The 21,614-nt window shown below is 39.2% G+C and overlaps 1 protein-coding gene across 1 annotated transcript in view; it reads left to right on the plus strand.

Annotated features, from left to right (window-relative positions):
- LOC143126014 (anoctamin-1-like) overlaps positions 1-21,614 on the plus strand; it is a 197,835-nt gene that overhangs the window by 159,472 nt on the left and 16,749 nt on the right. Inside the window, exons 19-23 of the mRNA XM_076287933.1 lie at positions 13,388-13,445; positions 15,795-15,895; positions 17,586-17,728; positions 20,893-21,045; positions 21,166-21,218. Of these exons, the coding sequence (XP_076144048.1) occupies positions 13,388-13,445; positions 15,795-15,895; positions 17,586-17,728; positions 20,893-21,045; positions 21,166-21,218 (508 nt within the window). The remainder of the gene's footprint in view (positions 1-13,387; positions 13,446-15,794; positions 15,896-17,585; positions 17,729-20,892; positions 21,046-21,165; positions 21,219-21,614) is intronic.

Here is a 21,614-nt window from a genome sequence, read left to right on the forward strand (position 1 = left end):
TCTCCACTTTCTCGGAATTTTCATTCAAAAATGGATGCCTTGCTCTCAGGCGAGAAAATACTGGTAGATAGGGTAAAAATTTAAACTTGTATGTATCACCACAAAACTTTCCCAGTTTTTCACTTACATTAAGACAAGTATTTTTTGTATTGCATGTTTTCTGAAATGTAATGTTTAAATATGCAAATGAGGCTTAATCTACTGAAATATGCGCTAATTAGCACAAATTTCCAAACTTGACATGAGGAAGCCACCTTAAATATTAGCATTGCTATTTAATGATATAATAGTAGCCAGGAAGTAAAGAAGGTCCCTCTAAACACCATGGAGGTGTTAGCCAGTATGTTAAATGTTAGCAATCATGGGTTTTAACTTAGATTCGGGAATCCTGGATATTTTGTTTTATCGTCTAAGTGGAGCTGCTTAGCTGAACAATTGTGTACTTTGTTCAGAAAGCATGTTCAAAAATATGATATTGAACCATTGTGAATTTTCAACATGGTGGCCGTGGCAGCCGTTTGTTTTCGGCAAGGCAGTGGGCGAATATCCGGAAGTGGAAACACCCATGGATCAACCCCGTTGAGTGCCCATTCATATTTTTATATCCGATAACTTTACATCTGAAGCCTCCCTTCAACATAAACACTACAAGGCTTTACAGGCCTACGTACCTAATAAATCATTAATACCTGAAAGTCAACCTGTCACTAAGATTGGGGCTCTACCGCTACTCCCCGAGGTGGCACATGAGTGGTCAACCCTCCTGACTGTGATTATGCAGGCAAACCAACTACGTCGCCTGGTAGTTGGTGAAGAACATCCAACTGTTATCTCTTTTGACATGGCCCTCTACGAGAAGGTTGTTCAGCTGTTGGATTCCAGACCTGATCTGAAGAACCCCAAGGCTTGGGGAATTGCACACCACAATGGCTGCTCTGAGAGCTCTTGGGACTTCTATAGAAAATTCAGGTATAGATGATTCCTGGATAGAATCGGATGTCTTTGGCGCAGCGACAACGAGGCAAATCCTCAAGTGTACACACTACAAGCGTTCTTTGCGTGCACATATCTACTCATATGTGGCTCTGTACGAATTGGTTCGGGAGCAATTCTTTATGGAGAACCCACAGCTGAGAGATGTTTGCTGGCAGGCAACAGAGCAAGTTGAATCGGCCTGCTCTGAGAAGGACAAATCCACCAAGGTTGAGTGCACAATGTAGACTAACAGTACATTCCTTGAAGCTTTGACTAATGCCGAATTTGTGAAATCATTAAATGATTGGGAAGCAAATAAAGCTAAAAATGCAATGTTCAGATCCATCATGAACTACTTGCATCGAGTGGAGACAATCCTCTTCTTTGTGGCAGCTTCTCGCACTGCTGATCTTGCACTCCATATTCAGGCTGCAGAAGGACTTAGTAAGCTTTTCTTTGCATTTGACAGAATCAGATACAAGCGACTGTGGCCAGGATACATTGCTGACATGCATGACCTCAAAGCTAAGCATCCTAAGACTTGGAAGGAACTTCAAGAGGGTAATCTTTCAGTCACAAGGAGTGGCATTCCTTTTGTGTCAGTCGGTGCAGACCATGCATGCAAACATCTCAGCTAGGACCTAGTGAGATAAATAGAAACCATCAGGCAATAAACAAGATAAAGGCTGCCATACTCAGTCATGGCAATCCAGTTACTGTTGAAGGTGACAGGTTTTACAACATGATCACACATGCCTACTGTATGTCCCACAAGAATTTGTAACACAAATCTTGAGTGTTGATGCAACTGGACAGAAATTATATGAAGACTATGTTGAAGGCAGAATCAATTGTGACAACAGCCTTTGGTCACCTGTCAAGAAACAAAACAACAATATGTTCATGTCAGGCAAACTTAAATCCTCTGTAAAACTGTGGATCTCAGAGAGACCAAAGATCTCTATGGGAGACTACTGGTCCTTGCCAGGTCTGACAGACATGTTGACCAAAAGCAGGCTGTGGGCAACTATGAGTTCACGCAAACACCACAAGCGTGGTGGGGATGCACTTCAATGCTCAGACAAATCTTAATTGATACATCTTTTAGAAAATTTGGCAAAGGAATACAAAGATAATGAGGAGCAACTACAACCTGGATGTGAGGACATAAAATGTCAATGTAGAATGTCTCATCCCACTCACAACATTGCCCTTGTAGATGGCATGGTGGTTGTTCAAAAGTTGACAAAGTCAACAACCGTAGGCACAATCAAAGATCTAAGTGAGTGGTTCTATGACAGACTAATGTCTCTAACCAGAGGCTATGATGAGGTCATTCTGGTGTTTGACACATACAAGGCTGATTCTTTGAAGCATATCACAACGCAGAAAAGAAGACGAGGAATCCCTATCCAGTACCAAATTAGAGCATCAACAACTTCAAAACATCAAGAACTTTCCGATGAGCCGTTTACTCTCCCATGACCAGACAAAGGCAGATGTCACAGAGTATCTGGCATCAAAGACCATTGAATACAGTAATAACTCTCCAAACCTCATCATATCCTCTGCTGCAGGACACTCAAATAGAGAAGAAGCAGACACCTTGCTGATTCATCATGCAGTTTTGGCATCACATCGCAACCCCTCTGATGCAAAGCTGATGTTCTTCTCTCCTGACACTGATGTTCTATTACTAGTCATACCAAACTATAAGAGTCTGTTGAAAGATACTTGTATTTCAATGACATCTGGGATTCTGCAAAGTGGAACAAATTTGGACAGCTCTAGGTGCAGATTGTTCAAAGTCTTTTCATGCATTCACAGGAGCAGACAACACCGGGCGTTTTTCTGGAATAGGAAAGACCACTTGGTTCAACATCTACTTGAAAGCAGATGATTGTGTCCTCAATGCTCTACAGATGCTTTCACAAAAAAAATGAAGTAACAGAGGATCAGCTATCTACTTTGGCTAAGTTTGTGCTGCATACTTACCAAAAGGGGGTCCAGATTGACAATATCCCAGAATTGAGATGGTATCTTTTCTGCAAGCACATGGCAGAAAGTGACAAGCTTCCACCCACATGTGCTGCTCTGAAGGAGCATGTCCTGAGAGCCCATGTTCAGGCCAGGGTATGGGGACAGGCAGATATTGCGCACCAGGAGTTCCTTGACCCATTACTGAATGGATATTTCAAAGACGGAGATAGCCAGCTGAGACCAGTCACAACAAAGTCTCTGCCTGCACCTGAAGCCATCATTGAGATGGTAAGATGTCTGCGCAAAAAAGAGGCCAGTGTGGAACGCACTGCCAGAATGATGATGATTCTCAGAATATAACATTTTTCAGTGACAGTGATGATGACAGCAAGGATGATAGGGATGTGTAAACTGTTTTTTTTGGTGCTTTGGATAAGTACGAGGAGTAGGGGAAGGGGAAAGTTAGTATCCCGAAAAAAAAGCGAGTAGAGTCGAGTTGAGCTGATACCATGCAGTGGAAAAACCCCATCCCAGATAGCAAAATCAGATTGGCAGATAGCGGACCGCTGGTCGTATGCCACTGGTGGCGTGCCACTTGTGGTCCGCCGTTGGACCGCTCTTTAAATTTAACTTGTCAGAAATATTAATAAAAGTTAATTTCATTATATATGGAGTATAACTCAACAAATGAAAAAGATTTTAGACCAATGGTGGCAAAATATTGGGCAATTTGTCTGCAACCTGCCAGTGGACCGGCAGCTATGCCCCCAATGGATCGACAGTGGTGGTTGTGGGGTGGGGGGGGTGCTACAATAGGAAAAATATATAAAATTAATAAAAAGAAAACACTAAAACTATGATCTATGGAACGGTGTTTCAACCAAGTTTGTACGTTAAGCGGTTTGGGCTGAATAGGTATAGGCACAAAAAGGTAAAAAGAAAAATAATAATAACTAGAAAATGGAATTTCGAGGAAATTACCAGTGCATGAAAATTCAAAACATGCTGTATATTAACATAAAATGCAAAACAAACTTTTATTTGGAAACAGTTGTGGGCAGAGGAAACAGTTGGCAGGAGTCATAGTTGATAACAACTGACAGTTGAAATGGCTGAACAGTTAAATAGTTGAGTAGTTTAAATAGTTAAATTATTTAATAGTGAATTATTGTAGTGAGGACATTTATTTTGAAACAGTTATGGGCAGAGGAAATAGTTGAACAGGATCTGTAGTCTTAAGAGAGCCAGATTGTATGCTTAAAGCCTGAGACAGAGTATATAGTTTAAAAGTTAAATGTATATAGTGTAATGGATGTTGATAGACAGAAAGTTGAATGGATGTTGATAGGCAGATTTTTTAATGGATGTTGATGGATAGTTTAATGGGTGGATGAGTGAATGGTTTGAAGAGGATGAATGGATAGAAAGTTGGATGGAATGTGCCTTATATCCTTGTAGAATGGAGAGACACAGAGAGAGTTGGCCTAGTTGAGCAGAAAGCAGTTGAAACAGGTGCAATCAGTTTAACTGGCTCTTTAATGGGGCCTAGTTGAGCAGCTGGAAGTTGATACAGGTGCAAATCAAGTTAATTAGCCCATTCTGATGTCATAGTGCCAATGCAAAATCTATGGGGAAAAATAAGCTTGTTACAGTGCATGAAAATGTACTGTACTGTTCTTCCTAGGCTTCTTATTACAGTGCATGAAAATGCACTGTACTGTTCTTCCTAGCCAACTTCCTATAACTCTTCTTATTATTCCGCTTACCACTTTTTCTGTACGCAATTTCTCTTGAACAGTTTAACTTAGAAACTTTGTTCAAACTTTGTAACATAGGTCTTCAAACGGACCAGGTTGCTATGTCTTTTCAACTTTGAGACTTTTATACTTTTTAAACTATTAAAGAAAAACTTTTTAAAAATCCCCATAGACTTAACATTGTTATTGTGACATCACAATACGGCCATTAAGCAATTAGAATCCTATGCCAGGTGTTCAGGCCACCTGCAGCAACTGCCAGTCTCAGGCTTTAAGCATACAATCTGGGTCTCTTAAGCCTGTCAAATCGCCAACAACCCCAAAGCAAAGAGAATAGAAGCTTCTAAAGGCTACTCTTTGCCCAAAGGCAATACAATGTTGCACGTTGACAGTCCTACCAGTAGGTGGAGGTACTACTACGCATAGGGCTACCTCCATCCACGTTGTCACATGCACGCCTATTGTTTATTTTGTGCAGGCTACTTGTTCAAGTGGCATTGATGAGTTAAACAGTCACATTTTTCCTACACATATTATATTGAGAGAAAATAGTCAGTTGTAAACAAAGAACTCTTCTTATGTAACCCTTTCGTAAATGGACTGAAGTTGGCTCTAAATAATTATCTACTTTTATTGATTATGCTAACCGTTAGCATCTCTATGGGATTTCTCATATACATTAGCCATAAGCTAACACATTTGTTTATATTCTGTAACTTGAAATGCTAGTCTACATGATTGCTCTTAAACAAAACATGGAAGGAAATAACTGAGATGTACTCTGTTGGTCTGCTTAGTTTTACAGTGAATCCTAAGTAAAGGTTTGAAAGGAACTTCAGCTTCAGACTTTCTCTTGGGAAGCTGATAGGTCTATCTTCTCTAATGTTGCTAGCTAGACCATGTCATTGCCACACACAAGTGGGGGCAGAATTGGAAATGTGTCATAAATCATAATTATCTCATAATTACGAGATAATTATCTTGTAATTATGAGATAATTATCTCGTAATTATGAGATAATATGTCATAATCAGTGGCGTAACTATAGTAGGTGCAGCAAGTGCAGTCGCACCAGGGCCCGTGACCTCCCGGGGCCCGTCGCTACCCCCGCCCTGCCTCCTTTTTTTATTTATTTTTTAGAACTTTAGAATGTTAGAGCACGGAGAGTGAAGCGTACTTTGACGATCTATCGGAAGATGAGCGCTTAACCGATGCAGAGAGATACTTCAAAGTGCAGGTATTTAATGCAACTCTGGACATCATAATCAGTCAGCTCTCCCAAAGATTTGCAAGTATGCGGGAAACTTGTCATGTATTTGAGTCTTTACGTCCTATGACCCTTCAACTCGCAGGTGATGATGAATTGCTTGAAAAGGCAAGACGTTTGTCAGACCATTATAGCAGGGACATTGCACTGACATTCCCAACACAACTCCTCTCATTCAGGTCTTGCTTTAAAGCAGAGATTTCACAGAAGTCATCTATTTTTCAACTTGCCAAAATGCTGGTGGTATATTATGACAGTGTAACATCCACATTCGGGGAAGTGTGTACTCATGTTGTTTCTGACATTGCCTGTGACTGTGGCAACAGCTAAGCGATCTTTTTCCAAACTCAAATTTATTAAGACCTATACCTAAGGAGCAGCATGGGGCAGGAGAGGCTCCATGGGTTAGGTATCCTGTCCATTGAAAATACGAGAGCCGGAGCATTAAATATTGGGAACATCGTTGACGATTTTGCACAACGAAAGGCTCGTAAGATGGCTTTCTTCTAATGGCCTAATTCACGCATATTGGGGATTGTATGCATATGAATGATTTTATTTGGTTTCTGGACGGTTAAATAAGTTAGGTTACATTAAGTTTTGTTTCTGCGCAGTGCGAGTTTATAAGCAAGCAATCTACGCTTGCAGTTTCAGCAGAGGGTTGAAGAGCCGCATTGAGTGTTCCCATAATTCCATGCGAGTTGATGTTAATGCAGTAATATTAGATTACCCTAGCCTGCAGGCTGTTAAAAAAAATATTTTTTAATGTTTTCACATGTAATGGATATGTAGTCGTGTGTTTCTTATTTGAAATTGTAATCTGTAACTACTAAACTACTTCGGTGCCTCAGGCCCTTTGCATAATCAATTGAAGTCACCCTTAATGTGTATTGCATATATCAGAGCTAATTCATCCTGGGCCAAAGTTCTTCGATATGGGGCCCGCGTAGCGCTCTCGCACCTGGGCCCACCATGGGCTTGTTACGCCACTGGTCATAATTATGAAATACTATCTCGTAATTATGAGATAACCTGATTTTTTTTTGTGTGTGATTTGAATGCAATGCGCCACCGTAATCAACAGCTTTTAAACTATATACATTCAACTTTTGAACGGTCTACTTTTAAACTATCACTAAACTATCTATCTATTAAACTAACTGTCTATCAACAACTTTTAAACTATCTACATTCAACTTTTAAATGGTCTACTTTTAAACTATCATTAAACTATCTATCTATTAAACTAGCTGTCTATCAACAACTTTTAAACTATCTACATTCAACTTTAAAACTATCTACATTCAACTTTTAATCGGTCTACTTTTAAACTATCAACTTTTATCAAGCTATGCAACCACCTTGTCTGTCCTAGCATCACCGCAGTAACCAGCTCTGTATTATCTATTTTAACTATACATGATGTTTTACATCACAACTTTTGCATTTTCATGCACTGGTAATTCCTTGGGAATTGCGTTTCTAGTTTTTTGTTAATATCTCAAAAAGTATAAAGTTTACAAAAGTGAAAAATACATTCCTCAGCCCCAGCCGTGGCACAACTGGCTGGGGCACCTGCACCGTACGCCGGCGACCCGTGTTCAAGGGCACTTCAGCCGCGGCCCACTGGTCGGGGCTTGAACCGGCATCCCTCCAGTTACAAGTCCAGAGTGCTAACCAGTGGGCCACGGCTGCCCCATTACTGTAATGTTTTGTAGTTTAAGTTATGTTTTGTGGTTGTTAGTCATATAAACTGTGACATCAGTCAGTAAAACCATCAAATGGGTCAGGTAATGAACATATATTTAATATAATATATATATATATATATATATATATTATATATTAGGGCTGTCAATCGATTAAAAAAATTAATCTAATTAATTACATACTCTGATTAATTAATCTAAATTAATCGCTTATATAATTTTTGCTGTGAAAGTATTTTAAATATTTAAATTCAAATGAATCATTGAAGAATCAGCATTAGTGACATTAAAGTTCAAAAACTCTTTTATTATTATTTTCACTGTTCAAATAATGGCCATAATAATCTATGATATGACCTATATGCTGAGGAAATAAATTCAAAAGTGCTTCGGGAAGAAGTTTTTTTTTTTCACATACAAGGCATTTTAGGCCACAGATATAACCTAGGGCAGGGGTCCCCAACCTTTTATGTACCATGGACCGGTTTGATTCCTATTTTTTTTTCACGGACCGGCGGGGGGGGGGGGGGTTCGGGGTTTCCATGTTCCATATGTGTTGTGCATGCATTACTTGAAAAGAACTAGCTTTAGTTAACAGTGAAGGTAACGATCTCTTGTGAAAAACGTGAACTTGAAGAAGTGAAAATTGAACAATATGAACTATGAATATTGAACAACTTGAAGCTACATCTATAAGTGTGAACATGCTTAACAAAATATGGGAACAAAACATGGGAACTAAACGTGCATTACGAATATAATCAGTGGGAGCCCTGCTTGTTTCCCTACAACAAGAAGCTTCCATCTGGGGGTGATGGAAGACAGTGACACCCCTCAGTGTGTTTGAAATGTCCAGTCGATTGCGCAATTTGGTCTTAGTTGCAGTCATTGCCGAAAACCCGGCCTCGCATAGATACGTGGTGGGAAACGTTTTCAGCGCTTTTACGGCTATCTCGGGATATTCTGCTTTGGTTTTGATCCAAAAACCCGCCAGAGAGGTTTCCTTATACACACTCTTAAGACCACCGTCATTTGCAGTTTCGATCAACTGCTCTTCCTCCTGCGCTGACAAGTTAGGACTATTCGGGATATTGACAAATTGACTCATTGGTTTGCCGTGGATCTTTGGAGGATGGGAAGTAACGATCAAACTCATTTGAAAGTGCAACAAGGTGATCGCGCACCAGCTGCGAGAGAAAGGGCCCTGCCTCAGTCTCTCCCAAAACCCCCAATACTGTTTGGAACTTATCTGGTCCACTCGTCGTCCCCACAAATCAAGCTTGGCTTTAAATGCAGCGACTTTATCTGCCAGTTTAAAGACAGTCGTCATTCTCCCCTGGAGTGACAGGTTGAGGTCATTAAGCAACCCGAATATGTCACACAGGTAAGCGAGTTTTGACACCCAGTCCTCATCACTAAAATGTGCAGCTAACGGTGACTTTTTTTCTGTAAGAAATCTCTGCAGCGGCTCTCGCAACTCAAACACTCTGGCCAGTGACCTGCTAAAGATGCTTGTTTTTTGTTGCTGTTTTTGTTCGCCAAGAACTGATCAAGTGAAGTGAGCTGACCTGAGGCTGCGCAGCGCTGAAGGCAATATGTAAAAGTGTTGAAGGCGGGACAGACAGACGTAAGAAAATAGACCTTGCAAAATGCAAACATGCGTGCAATCAAACAACTGCATATAGGCCTATGCCATGTAAAAACGTGACATTATTGCGAATTAAATTTAGTTTAGTTTGCATGCATTTTTTTAAAACTCATGTCGTAGGCTACGGCCCGGTTAGGAATGTCCTGCGGCCCGGTGGTTGGGGACCGCTGACCTAGGGGACACAATGAAAATAAATTAACACTCCCCTCAATGTCAACAATTATTTCTTTGCATTGATGTGCGACTATAGAGTTGATGAACTCCGGTGATATGCAAATTCCTTGCTGCAGACATTGCAGAGGACTTTATTTTCAACACTTTATTTTTATCAACACCATCAGGCCGTTTTTTAAAAGTAAATGTTCCAATCAATGATCTAGGCAGCACATTTTCTTCTCTCTCCTTCATTTTACAGTCTAATGATTACAGACTAGAACGGCTCGGGGGTCAAAGGTCATATGGAATCGATTAATCTGCACTCATTTTTATATATATAAACAGCCCACTCCTTTTATCTCCTTATTTTTCCTGTTAGCCAAAATATTACAGTATTTGTATCATATTAGAACATTAAATGATAAAGTTATCTGCCTTAGCTATCATAGCTAACATTATTTTAGCATCTACAGGTAGGGCTAACGTTAATATCATTGGTTTGTATTTTGTCCAATGAATAAAGAAGCTTACTTATTGCATCTCTTAAATTGAAAAATGGAAAACACTAATAATATAATAAACTGGCTAGCTTGCTACCTTACTAGTGACAGCTAACTGGTTTTAACTGGTAGCCCATTACTCTCCCTAGGGGTTACATTTTGTGTTTGAAGTTTGTAGTACTAGGATATCTGACATCTTGACATCTCTTGGTGGATTATTATGGATCGTTATGTCGTCCAGAAGATTGATGCATTATTAGAAGATTAGTCTGTTAGGTACTGTATAATTAAGAAGTGTCTGATAAATGTAATGTGATGTAATGTAATGTAATTAAGGGGCAGCCGTGGCCTACTGGTTAGCGCTTCGGACTTGTAACTGGAGGGTTGCCGGTTCGAACCCCGACAAGTAGGAAGCGGCTGAAGTGCCCTTGAGCAAGGCACCTAACCCCTCACTGCTCCCCGAGCGCCGCTGTTGTAGCAGACAGCTCACTGCGCCGGGATTAGTGTGTGCTTTACCTCACTGTGTTCTGAGTGTGTTTCACTAATTCACCGATTGGGATAAATGCAGAGACCAAATTTCCCTCACAGCATCAAAAGAGTATATATACTTATACTTAATAATTAGTTCTCACTTTATTCTTTCTTTTATTCTCTTGATCTGATGATGTATTGTTATGTATTCTGCTTTGAAATCATGTGGTGACTGTTGCAACTGGGAATAACCTCTCTGTATGATATAGTTTGTGAGCCTTCCTTAAATTCTTATGCATATGCCCCATTTTGAGTATTTTGCCCGACATTGTACATAATCTACTTCACCAAGGTGTCAGTCAACGACAAGTTATATGCAGTTACTTTCACTATTGACTGACAATGGGTTACCATCGAAAACATAGGCTGGAAAAAGCAACACTTACCCTATTGCTCAAATGACTGAATAAAACAACATTTATTCAGTCAAGGAAACTCCCCATATAATAGGACTTTTGGTTATCCAAAATGCATACTGAGAATCAAATGCTTACTGCATATGAACCCCTTTGTGTAGAAGCATAATCTTGGTCTCAAATGAAAAGTAACACATTGAAGTTTCATGCTTGTATTTGGATTATACGTCAGGGGTTCTGATATGGAATGACTACACTAAATATGGAATAATTACAAACAAATATAAATCTTTATAATTTCTATTTTTTATTAAATTGGTGGACTATACATCTGCATAACTAATATTGGATCAAATGACCTGAATATGCCATTTCTATGGATTCTTATGAATATTTCAAGACCCAATATGCTATATCTAGCATGTTGCTAAGTTTATGTAGAAAATAAGTGTATATAAAACAGTGTACACATATAATATGTATACGGTATGTGCAATAAACGTCTATAAAAAACATAGTTGCGGTTTCGTGGCAGCTTGGAACCTAGGAACAAAGTACACAGGATCATGAATGCTTGGTGCACAATGTTCTGCTATGATTACATTTCACTGGAATGTTTCACGTAAGGGATAATGGGCCCTATCATGACATTCTAAAGTGCATCGTCACTCGTCAAAAGTCTATTCAAATTTAGTAGGATGTCCAGTTCACATTGGGAGGGGTTTCGTTATCAAACGTGGAGCGCATGGCGCAACAAGGTGTTCCTAGATATGTTTATTTAATCAGTCATATGGGTGTGTTTGGGGCGTAACATCATTTAAACCAATGAGAATGATATCTGTCATTCCCTTTAACGGCGCAAAGCGCGATATGTCAAATAAATGCATCGGTATTTTGGCATTCAACTGCGCATTTGAAGGAGGCTGCTTGCGAGACCGTATGGAATAGTCATCCCTAAACCTAGCATAGCCTTCACGCATTTGCACTCGTCTATTATTTGAACTCATTGGCAAAGTGAAACTTAACTTCACCAAGGTGTCAGTCAACAACAAGACAGTTATATGCAGTTACTTTCACTATTGACTGACAATGGGTTACCATCGAAAACATAGGCTGGAAAAAGCAACACTTACCCTATTGCTCAAATGACTGAATAAAACAACATTTATCCTGCAGAGGAGTTGCTTATTTCTCGTGACAGTGCGTCTCTGCTGTGCTCCATACGTGTCTCTCGCCTATCCCCTAATCACTTTTAACCGTCATTACCAATTTGCAAATGATGGTGAATAACTACTCATCATGAGATGTACAGAATTTCATAATATCTTTATTCTAATTATGTTTCCCATTGTAACCGTGCAATTTGTAATGTTTTGCATGGACGTACGCTGGTGTGCGTTCATAAATGATAGAAGGATGGTGCGTGCACCTGCCAATATGACTGGTGACATGCGCTCTTAAAATAGCATATGAACAACTCGCCATTGACTTCTGACCAGGTTTAGGTGGTGTACGATAGCGATTTTTAGACAACGCGCCAGGCCCCTCCCTAATGTTTAAAAAATAAACGTGCCAAATACCGAATTAAACTTTGCGAGGGTGGAAAACGAGTTTTACGCCAATGCGTTGGTGTGCAAAATACAGCCCAATGTATAGAACGAAAATAATTGGGAAAATAAGTCCTGACAGAGCAAACCGGACCGCCGTTCTATACATTATCTCACTTATTATATGGCTACTTGCCAAAACGAAAAAATAAACTCCACAATATATCTCTTTAGTTCAGCTGATCAACTGTCTGCCTTCACTTTTGAATGAAAATCCGTTACCATTGACAGCGGTCATTATTTCAGAGGTCAGTAGACAAAATTATAAAACGGATAGTTCCGGTCCTTGATTGGTTGAATTGTGTTCGATGCCGTTGTATATTTTCCCGATACAGCACGACTGAGACCGCATTTCGTTCTATATTAATGCTCTTAGAATGCATAATGGTTACAATTGAGCAACAATTCCGATAAGAATCTACTTGCAGTGGAAATATTCTATGGGGACTCCGCGGAAGAATGGACATTTGTAGATGAAATAGCTTTTAAATTTCATGATTATTATGCTTATTTTGTATACATTTTTAATGTCCTATATGTGGTAGCTGTTTTATAAAAGCAATAAGCTTCGCTTTGCTTCGCTCGCTTCGTGCCTACCAACACCCCTCAGGTGTGCTATATTCACGATTTAGAACGGCCTTTTGGGGCTTATTGCTTAAATAAAGACCCGTAGAACTTTGGGAAATACCATTCAAGTCAATGGAGCGTTCTACTTGCATTGTGAAGAGCCGTATAATAAATAATGTTAGTCTAGCTGTTTTACGTGGCATACACCAGCCGCACCATATCCACAATAGTTTCAGGAATTCAAAGTGATAAACAAATGATTACAATGTGAATGTGCACAAGTATGTTCACGTTATACATTATATGCATTGTAATGTTTTTCTTCTCTTTACAGGCTTGTAGGGCGACCTGGAAAATATCTCTATGTTGTAGGAAACTACCGCATGGAGGAGGTAACTAATTTTAAGCGACCTGGAAAATGTAGGAAAACTGCTGAAAGCAAACTATGAAAGTCTTGTTCCTGTTCTCTTCCTCCACCTGTGTATGCTCTCATGTGTGTCAACTCTTGGGGCAGAGAGAACAGCCTAAACAATGACTTGGCCAGTCCGCAGAAAGTCCACAATATACCTTTTAGTTTTACATTGAATATATAGATGGACACGTTAAATGCATGTCACAGCCAAGAGCATGACACAGTGGCAACGCCAAGCAGAAGCCAGGTGTAGCTATATTCCTCAAAATCTAGAAAAATATACATGAGAAATAAGATTTAATTTAACATTTCAAGTTATTGTTATTCAATGTTGCTGAGATGTGTTGATAGTGTACACATTTTAAAGTGACTGACACAAGGAATGGAAAAGAAATTTCTCACTTTACAACAAATGTGGGCATAGTTTAATGCTTCCGATAGGAAATCTACATTCACACCCACTATTCTTGTCTCTCACGCATCACATTTTATTGTTGTGCAATCCCACAAATGCTGCTGCAAATAGCTTGTGTTTAAGCACTGCTCATATCAGCTAATATTCACTTTTTTAACCCTTAGAACCCGATTGACGCAAAGTGCATCAAAAAACACATCCTTTCTTCTCTGTTACATTGCTCCGGAACTGTTTATCGCAGCGAGATGAAACCTTAATTGCATGACAGAGCAGAAGTGGGGCTTTCCAAAGAGACTAAACACTTGTCTGTACGATCAAGTATGAAAATTAAAACAAATTCTGAAATTAAATCAAATTGCATCATATTTACAGTCTATACTTCTCTGCGTTCACCTGCGCACCCATTACTCTCGTTTGAATTACTCGCGAACCCCTGATCGCATCGATATGGCAAGCATATCAGATGAAAGAGGGGCTATCCATTGGTACTATGGTTATCGATCCTTCTGGCTTATAAAAACAGACGAAGTGACTGCAAAATAATACCATCATGTACACAAACCAACGCTGCACACCCATTACTCTCGTCGGATAAATATGCCACGTATGTCAGATGAAAGAGGAGACTCAGAGCTATCATTTGATACCAAGTACATCCTTCCGGGTTATAAAACAGACGAAGTGACAGCAAAATAATAACTTCATATAGCTGGACTTACCCCACGTTTTTGTCTGTTTTTGTGGCAAAGCATGTTTATAATCCAACGCTATCGTGTGTTTCTCTATGGCAAAGCATGTTCATAATCCGGTTTTGAGATCCTAGCAAATTCCTTCATGGCATCCAATTCAAGGCTCACATTGCATCCCAATTTGTTCGACAAAGAAACACCTTTTTGCCTTTACTTTGTTCATGGCAATGCAGTAAAAAGTTGAGAATCATGACTGCATACACCAGGCACGCAGGCTAACACGCAACCTCGGGTCAAGTCAGGTCAGATCAGTTCGTGTCACAGATATGGAGCGCAGAAAGGTCATTTTTCATCACTAAATAAAAAATGGCATTTATTTCCGTAAATCACACACCACATATTTCTGTAAATTGCTCAGCCCCAGAGTATCCCTCCAACATGGCAATTGTATTGCCCGATTCAGGACAGTCAGCCCTACACACACATGAAATGCATGTAGAGCTATGAGCTTGCTGTGGTGAGATGCATGTCGAAATATAAGATTTTTTATAATACGCTTTTTATATTTTAATTCTTTAAAAATCAAAATAAAATCAATGCTAGTACTAATACATGACATGATGGCAGATCTGGATAGCCTAGACTCTCCTGAAAAAAACAATATATAATATGTGTGTGTGGCACTTACAATGACCAGAATAAATCCTTTTGAATAAAGGTAGTGAAAATGCCCTAAAAACAGCTTAGGGTTCTAAGGGTTCAAATAGTTACAGTATTTTCCATGTTAGATAAGATTTGCAGTACATTTACATTTATTCATTTAGCTGATGCTTTTATCCATCTTACAAATAAGGACATTCAAGCTACAGGAGCCTCTTGTTTGTTTTTTGAGAAAAAAATGTAACGTAAAGCAGTTATCGCATTATCATTTATCATATTTTTTATCCATTTTACAAATAAGGACATTCAAGCTACAGGAGCCTCTTGTTTGTTTGTTTTTTTTAGAAAAAAATGTAACGTAAAGCAGTTATCTCATTATCATTTATTATTTCAATCTTAATGGCTCGACAATTAGTTTTGATTCATTTAGCACCTTATTCGATGGAAATATAATCAGGGCTCTTACAGAGGGGAAAAGGGTATGGGAGGAATGGATGTATTTGCCATGCCAAAAAATTAATGAAATGTTCTTTCATTCACATGTGAAATGTCTGTTTGATTTCAGTGCGCCCATGCTGGCTGTCTGATGGAATTATGCATCCAGTTATGCATCACAATGCTGGGCAAACAGCTAATTCAGAACAACCTGTTTGAGATTGGCATTCCGTAAGCAAGACACACATATACACACACACACACACACACACACACACACACACACACACACACAGACACACACAATGATGCCCTAGTTGCAATATGCACAGGTTAGGAGTGTTCACAGGATTTTTCTCATGTTGCTCATACTCCCCATGTTGAAGCTAGTTGCACAGTAATGGCATGGCACACAAGGAAAGATATGTGAATGATGGATGAATTAGCAATTTATTAAATGGCAATCCATACATTTAATATAACCATTATCAGTTAAACTGAATGCAAGGAAAAACCAGATAGGCAAGTGCACTACAACAATTTAGATGCTAGTTGAACAAAGTAAACTTAACCAAATAACCCAAAACAAATGCCAGATAAACCAGATAAACCAATGCATCCCATAAAAAGAAATCAAAACAAGCCCAAAAGAAAGGAGAGAGAGAGAGAGCAAGAAGAAGAAAGAAAACCAGAAAAGAGAGCAAAAGAGAAACAGACAGCAGGGCAGTTAAAGGCGAACTATGCAGGGTTTTTCCGCTTAATTTACCTTAACTTAACAGCTCCGGAGTCATTGGAATGGTTATATGATTTTTTGAACAAGGTAGCGATGGAGTTTCTTGAACATTCATCATGACAGAGCCAGCGAAAAAGGGGCTCTTTAAGGGGCAAGGCAAACTTATATGCATATGCCTCAGACCAGTAATAATGTCATTTTACCAAGATGGCCTGTAATTGGTCAGTTGGTGTAAAAGGATAGGTGTGAGGTTCAAATTAATACAGACCACATTCTGCATCTATGAGAATCAAACTTGAATAGTAATGCAATCCATTTACAGATATTTGGCAAATCACAACCAGATTTTATCTTTGTTTCAATGGGGGAAAGTGAGGTGACAAACGTTATGTCAGTTTCTAAAAGGAAAATTCCGGAGATTTTTTACAAAGATCTCTGTTTCTCAAGGTCACCGAGTGTCGGTACGAAAAAAACCCAAAATAAATAATCCGTTCTACCTAACTTGAGTTGCTGCAGCCAACAGCTAGAGCAAGGCAACTACAGTGCTACACTCTGGGGGCATGCACATAGAACAGAGATCTATGTGAGAAATCGCTGGAATTCTCCTCTTAGCTTCTAAAATGGAAAGTTCTGGTCCTTTATTATGATTGGCTGTATCAACATTTTTTTTTTCGTTATTCAGTGTAGCCTTTAAGAAAATTGTCATCCTACTACTCACTTGTTGCCTCAACCTAATAAAATCCTATTTTTGGCGGAAGCCTGCACGTAACCCTTGATTGTAGCCTATCATCTGGCTGCACAGCTACAGTAATTGCTCTGTTAAAGTTAACTGATTTTGTTTTACCCTCAATAAAACGGAGGTGATGGTGACAAGGTTTACAAGTTGCAAAAACCAGCTGGCTGCGCTAGTAAACGTTTTTTGACCAAAAAGCTGTTGGGCCCTTGACGTTCGGACTTAACCGAATTAGCCTTTTATTCACAATGTTATGAATGAAATTTGCTTCTTTTGAGGCAATTTGTGGTGTGATTGACTTTAGCCTACTAATTGCATTAACTGTTCACACTACAGTAGGGAGACGAGATCCAGAGGTGAACCCCCCGCCACCCCCTCCTCATTCCATACTGTTGAATCATATATAGTATGCATCGAAAAGCAGTAATTTTTCAAACAAACCATTTTTACTGTAGTAAACTGAAGAAGATGCTGCGGCGACGGAAGACTAAATTGGCCACAGAGCAGGAGGAGGAGCTCAAGAAGAATCTGCAACGGCATGAGAAAGACCACTTCCTGGTGCCCTTTATTGGTCTCAACCCAGAGTATATGGAAATGAGTGAGTACCTACCCACACAACATTTACCATTGTGCTATAAATTGATACAAACGTTAGGCTGGCTGCATTTATACTTTGTTTGGCAACCATTCCACTAGAAATACATACATTATTATATATGACATTTTTCATTGCTGTGTCTTTATTTTATGGTGTGTAGTAAGAAAAACTCTGTTTGGCATTGTGCCTAACAGCACCCATTAGCTGTTCTAAAATCACTGGAACCTACAAGGTTTATTCCTTCCATTCATTAGGCTTTTCCTATGTTGTAGCAAAATATTATTTTTATAATTTTGTACTGAAGACCAAACAAGGTTCAGTGCTCAGATTTCCTGTGCCAAGTCTTAAGATATTGCCTGTTGTTTTATAGAGCTAGATCAGGAATGGGCAACTGGCGGCCCTCCTCCTCACTTAGTGCGACCCCAGATCAATTTTGAAATGTCATTAAAATGTTCGTTTCACGTGGTTTTTACCACATCTGAACTGGATCCTTATTATAATGATACGGTCCACCGATAGCGGCGCTTCCTATATAAAAAATCCAGCGAAGTCAAGTTTCTTCACCACAGCCAGCGAGGAAGAGATACAGGGGTTTACAGTATAAAGAAATGTCATTTTCATTTCATTTCAGACAAGGTGGGAAACAGCTGATCTTATCACAGAATTCAAAATCAACTTATGTGTTTAGTAGGCAATGCTTAGAAATGAAATCAGCCGTGAAAGATTTCAACTTAAGTCACCACTACAACATGCACGAAGATAACTAAAAGTAGGCTATCGGAGCTGCTAGAGCCGCTGTCGTAGCCAACCTAAAAGTAAAACAGGGTTCCCACGAGTCATGGAATTTCAGGAATATCATCAGCATTAATAAAGTCTATTCCAGACGTGGAACATCAGGGAATTATATATTTGGGGGGCAAAGTCATGGAATATCACCCTGGTAAAGATACACTAACAACAGAGCCTTTTTACAAGAGTCACTATTACCCATTACAGTGGAAAAATAGGTTTATTGTGAATGTGTAATATTTGTTAGTTTATTTCAAGTTCATTGGTGAATAGAAACAATATAAAAAATGCATTTTATTAGAAAATATTAAATTAATTCACGTTGGTGTAATAAACCGTACAGACATACTGTAGGCCTATATATATATATTTAATACTCCTGATTCCTGATATCCCAGTGGTGGACGTGCGCCGTCACATCTGGCCCTCTGACAGCAACAAGAACATTTTGTGGCCCTCTCTATCATCAAAGTTGCTCATCCCTGAGCTAGATTGTGAAAATGGTGCACTGTCTGTGGCATTACTTTAGGACAGTGGTTCTCAAACTTTTTCTTTCATTCCCCACTTTGATCAAGGGGGCATTTTCGAGCCCCACCTGTCCATCATCGCTCTAAGAAAGTGGTATCACTTATTAAAATTAAAATTGTCAAATTTATTGAAATAAGTTCTAAATATGTTCTCTTCAGTAGAGTTAAAATCAGCTGGTGCTACAGATATAATATAAATAAATACATAATGTGCCACTGTAAATTAAACACACATATTTCTGTTTTCCAGCAACATATTAGTAAGCACAGGCCAATATTTTACAGCATTGTACAATATATTTAATGAAATAGCCTACCAACATGCTGCATTAAATGGATCCATAATCCAGTCATACTGAGCACTGCTGGTTGGGAAATATTTTTGAAATAAACTTCAAACTTTGCAGGGATGTGATGTAGGCCTACTGTTTAATACATGGGATCAAGAGTGGCTCCCGAATCAGACGTTTCAGCGATTTCACTCAGATTCTCAAAGGCATTAATACTGTCGCGATCGAGGCGCCTGTCCCATAGGCTACCTCGAGTTTTTTGGTGAATGCAGTATCTTATCTGCTAGGTGAGGTAGGTGCTTGTCTTTGCCTTTTAACTGGAGATATAACTCATTGAACTTTCCAAATATATCGCTAAGATAGGCCAGCTTCATCAAGAAATGTTCATTAGTGAACATGCTTGCAGATTCGTATGTGCTCTTCCTCCAAGAAGAGGCGACACGGAGCTCAAAACGCGCGACAGCACTTTACCTCGGGAAAGCCACCTTGCCTCGCTGTGAAACAGTAGGCTACAGCTGTGTGGTCAGCTCCCATCTCCTCGCAAAGTGCGGAGAAAAGACGCGCTTTTAAGGGCCAGGTCTTTATGAAATTCACCACTCTCACAACCTTGTTCAAAATCTCATTCAGGTCGGGACTAAGCTGCCTTGACACGAGCGCTTCCCTATGAATAACACAGTGCGTCCATTGCGCATCGGGTGCTACCTAGGCCTAGGCTACAGATAAAAAAATAAATAAAAAAAAAACCTCCTGTTTTTCACGTCAGTTCGCGCCCCACCTTGCATGTCTCCGCGACCCAGTAGTGGGCCACTGTTGCTCTACTATGGCTTGTTCTATATTAGATTAGGTTAGATTAGTTTAGATTCAGTTTTATTGTCATTTTGCAGAGTAGAGATGAAATTACATCCAACCAGAAGTGCAAAGGAAGCATTAAATACTACAGTGCAGGTTGAGTACAGTATTCTGTGCAGTTATGTAGACGATAGAGATTAATTATATACAACAGTGTATAGTTAGATAAATACAGGTTTTCCAGATGACATGTCTACAGTGACAGATAGGAGTATAGAGGGTTATGTACAGAGAGTATAAATAGAATACTGTATATATCAGGCAGGCAATGGGGCTTGTATTATTTATGATTATTTACATAGCTGTCATAACTTGTAGAGGTATACCTGAGAAATTCTCTCTTTCATAAATGGTGTGCCTTCACACAAAAGCATAGAATCACTGAACTGGACTAGCTGACTAGATTAGCTAGACTAGTCATGTAGCTAGTCATGACTAGTCATTAGCTAGTTGGTTCCGAACATCTCGATGAGCTATGCTGAGCTAGGCTAATAGTGGTTGTGTCAGAGTAACTGCACTCACAGAGACGAGAAGGGTATGTATCATCTTATCTAATTCTGGGGGAGATGGTGAATAAGCTGATTTCCCAAAATGTTGCACGTTACTTTAAGTCTGATTGCAGGGTATTCTAAAAAAGGAATGTAAATTGGCTTAGTTTAAAATAGTAGAGTGGGCCATTTGATTCAGTTTTATATGGTCTTTTCAACAGTTATCCAGTTTGGCATGGTGACGGTTTTTGTGGCCTCCTTTCCTTTGGCTCCACTTTTTGCTCTATTGAACAATGTAATTGAAATTCGACTGGATGCCAAAAAGTTTGTCATGGACTTGAGGAGACCACTTGCAGCGAGGGCAAAGGATATTGGTGAGTTGGATTAAAGGAAGGCACTCCTTCCTCTTCATTCTTCATCTGCCCTATGGTTGTGTCATTACTTTAAAGGAAAACCTTGATGTGATGCAGAACACTGGTAATTTTTTTTTTTAGGTATCTGGTACAACCTTCTGAGGGGACTCAGCAAAATGGCAGTTATTGTGAACGTGAGCATTTAATTACAGTGCATGAAAATGCACTGTTCTGTTATCCAAAGTCTTATTATTATTATTATTATACTGTTCTGTTATCTGAAGTCTTCTTCTTCTTCTTCTTCTTCTTTTTCTTCTTATTCTTATTAATAAACTTAAACTTATTAAGTTTATTCTTATTAAACTTCGTTCAAACTTTGTAACGTAGGTCTTATAAAGGACACTTGAGCAATGTATTTGTCACTTTTGTTAACTATACTTTCGTTCAACTATTTCCTCTGCCCACAACTTTTTCAAAATAAATCTCCTCACTACAATAATTCATTATTAAAAAATGTAACTATTTAAACTACTCAACTATTTAACTGTTCAGTCATTTCAACTGTCAGTGTCATCAACTATGACTCCCGT

The sequence above is a fragment of the Alosa pseudoharengus genome, unplaced genomic scaffold (assembly GCF_046254945.1).
Source record: "Alosa pseudoharengus isolate Yale_2024_CS ecotype anadromous, Long Island Sound unplaced genomic scaffold, YU_APseudo_1.1 YU_APseudo_1.1_scf_16, whole genome shotgun sequence".
Lineage (NCBI taxonomy): Eukaryota > Metazoa > Chordata > Actinopteri > Clupeiformes > Clupeidae > Alosa > Alosa pseudoharengus.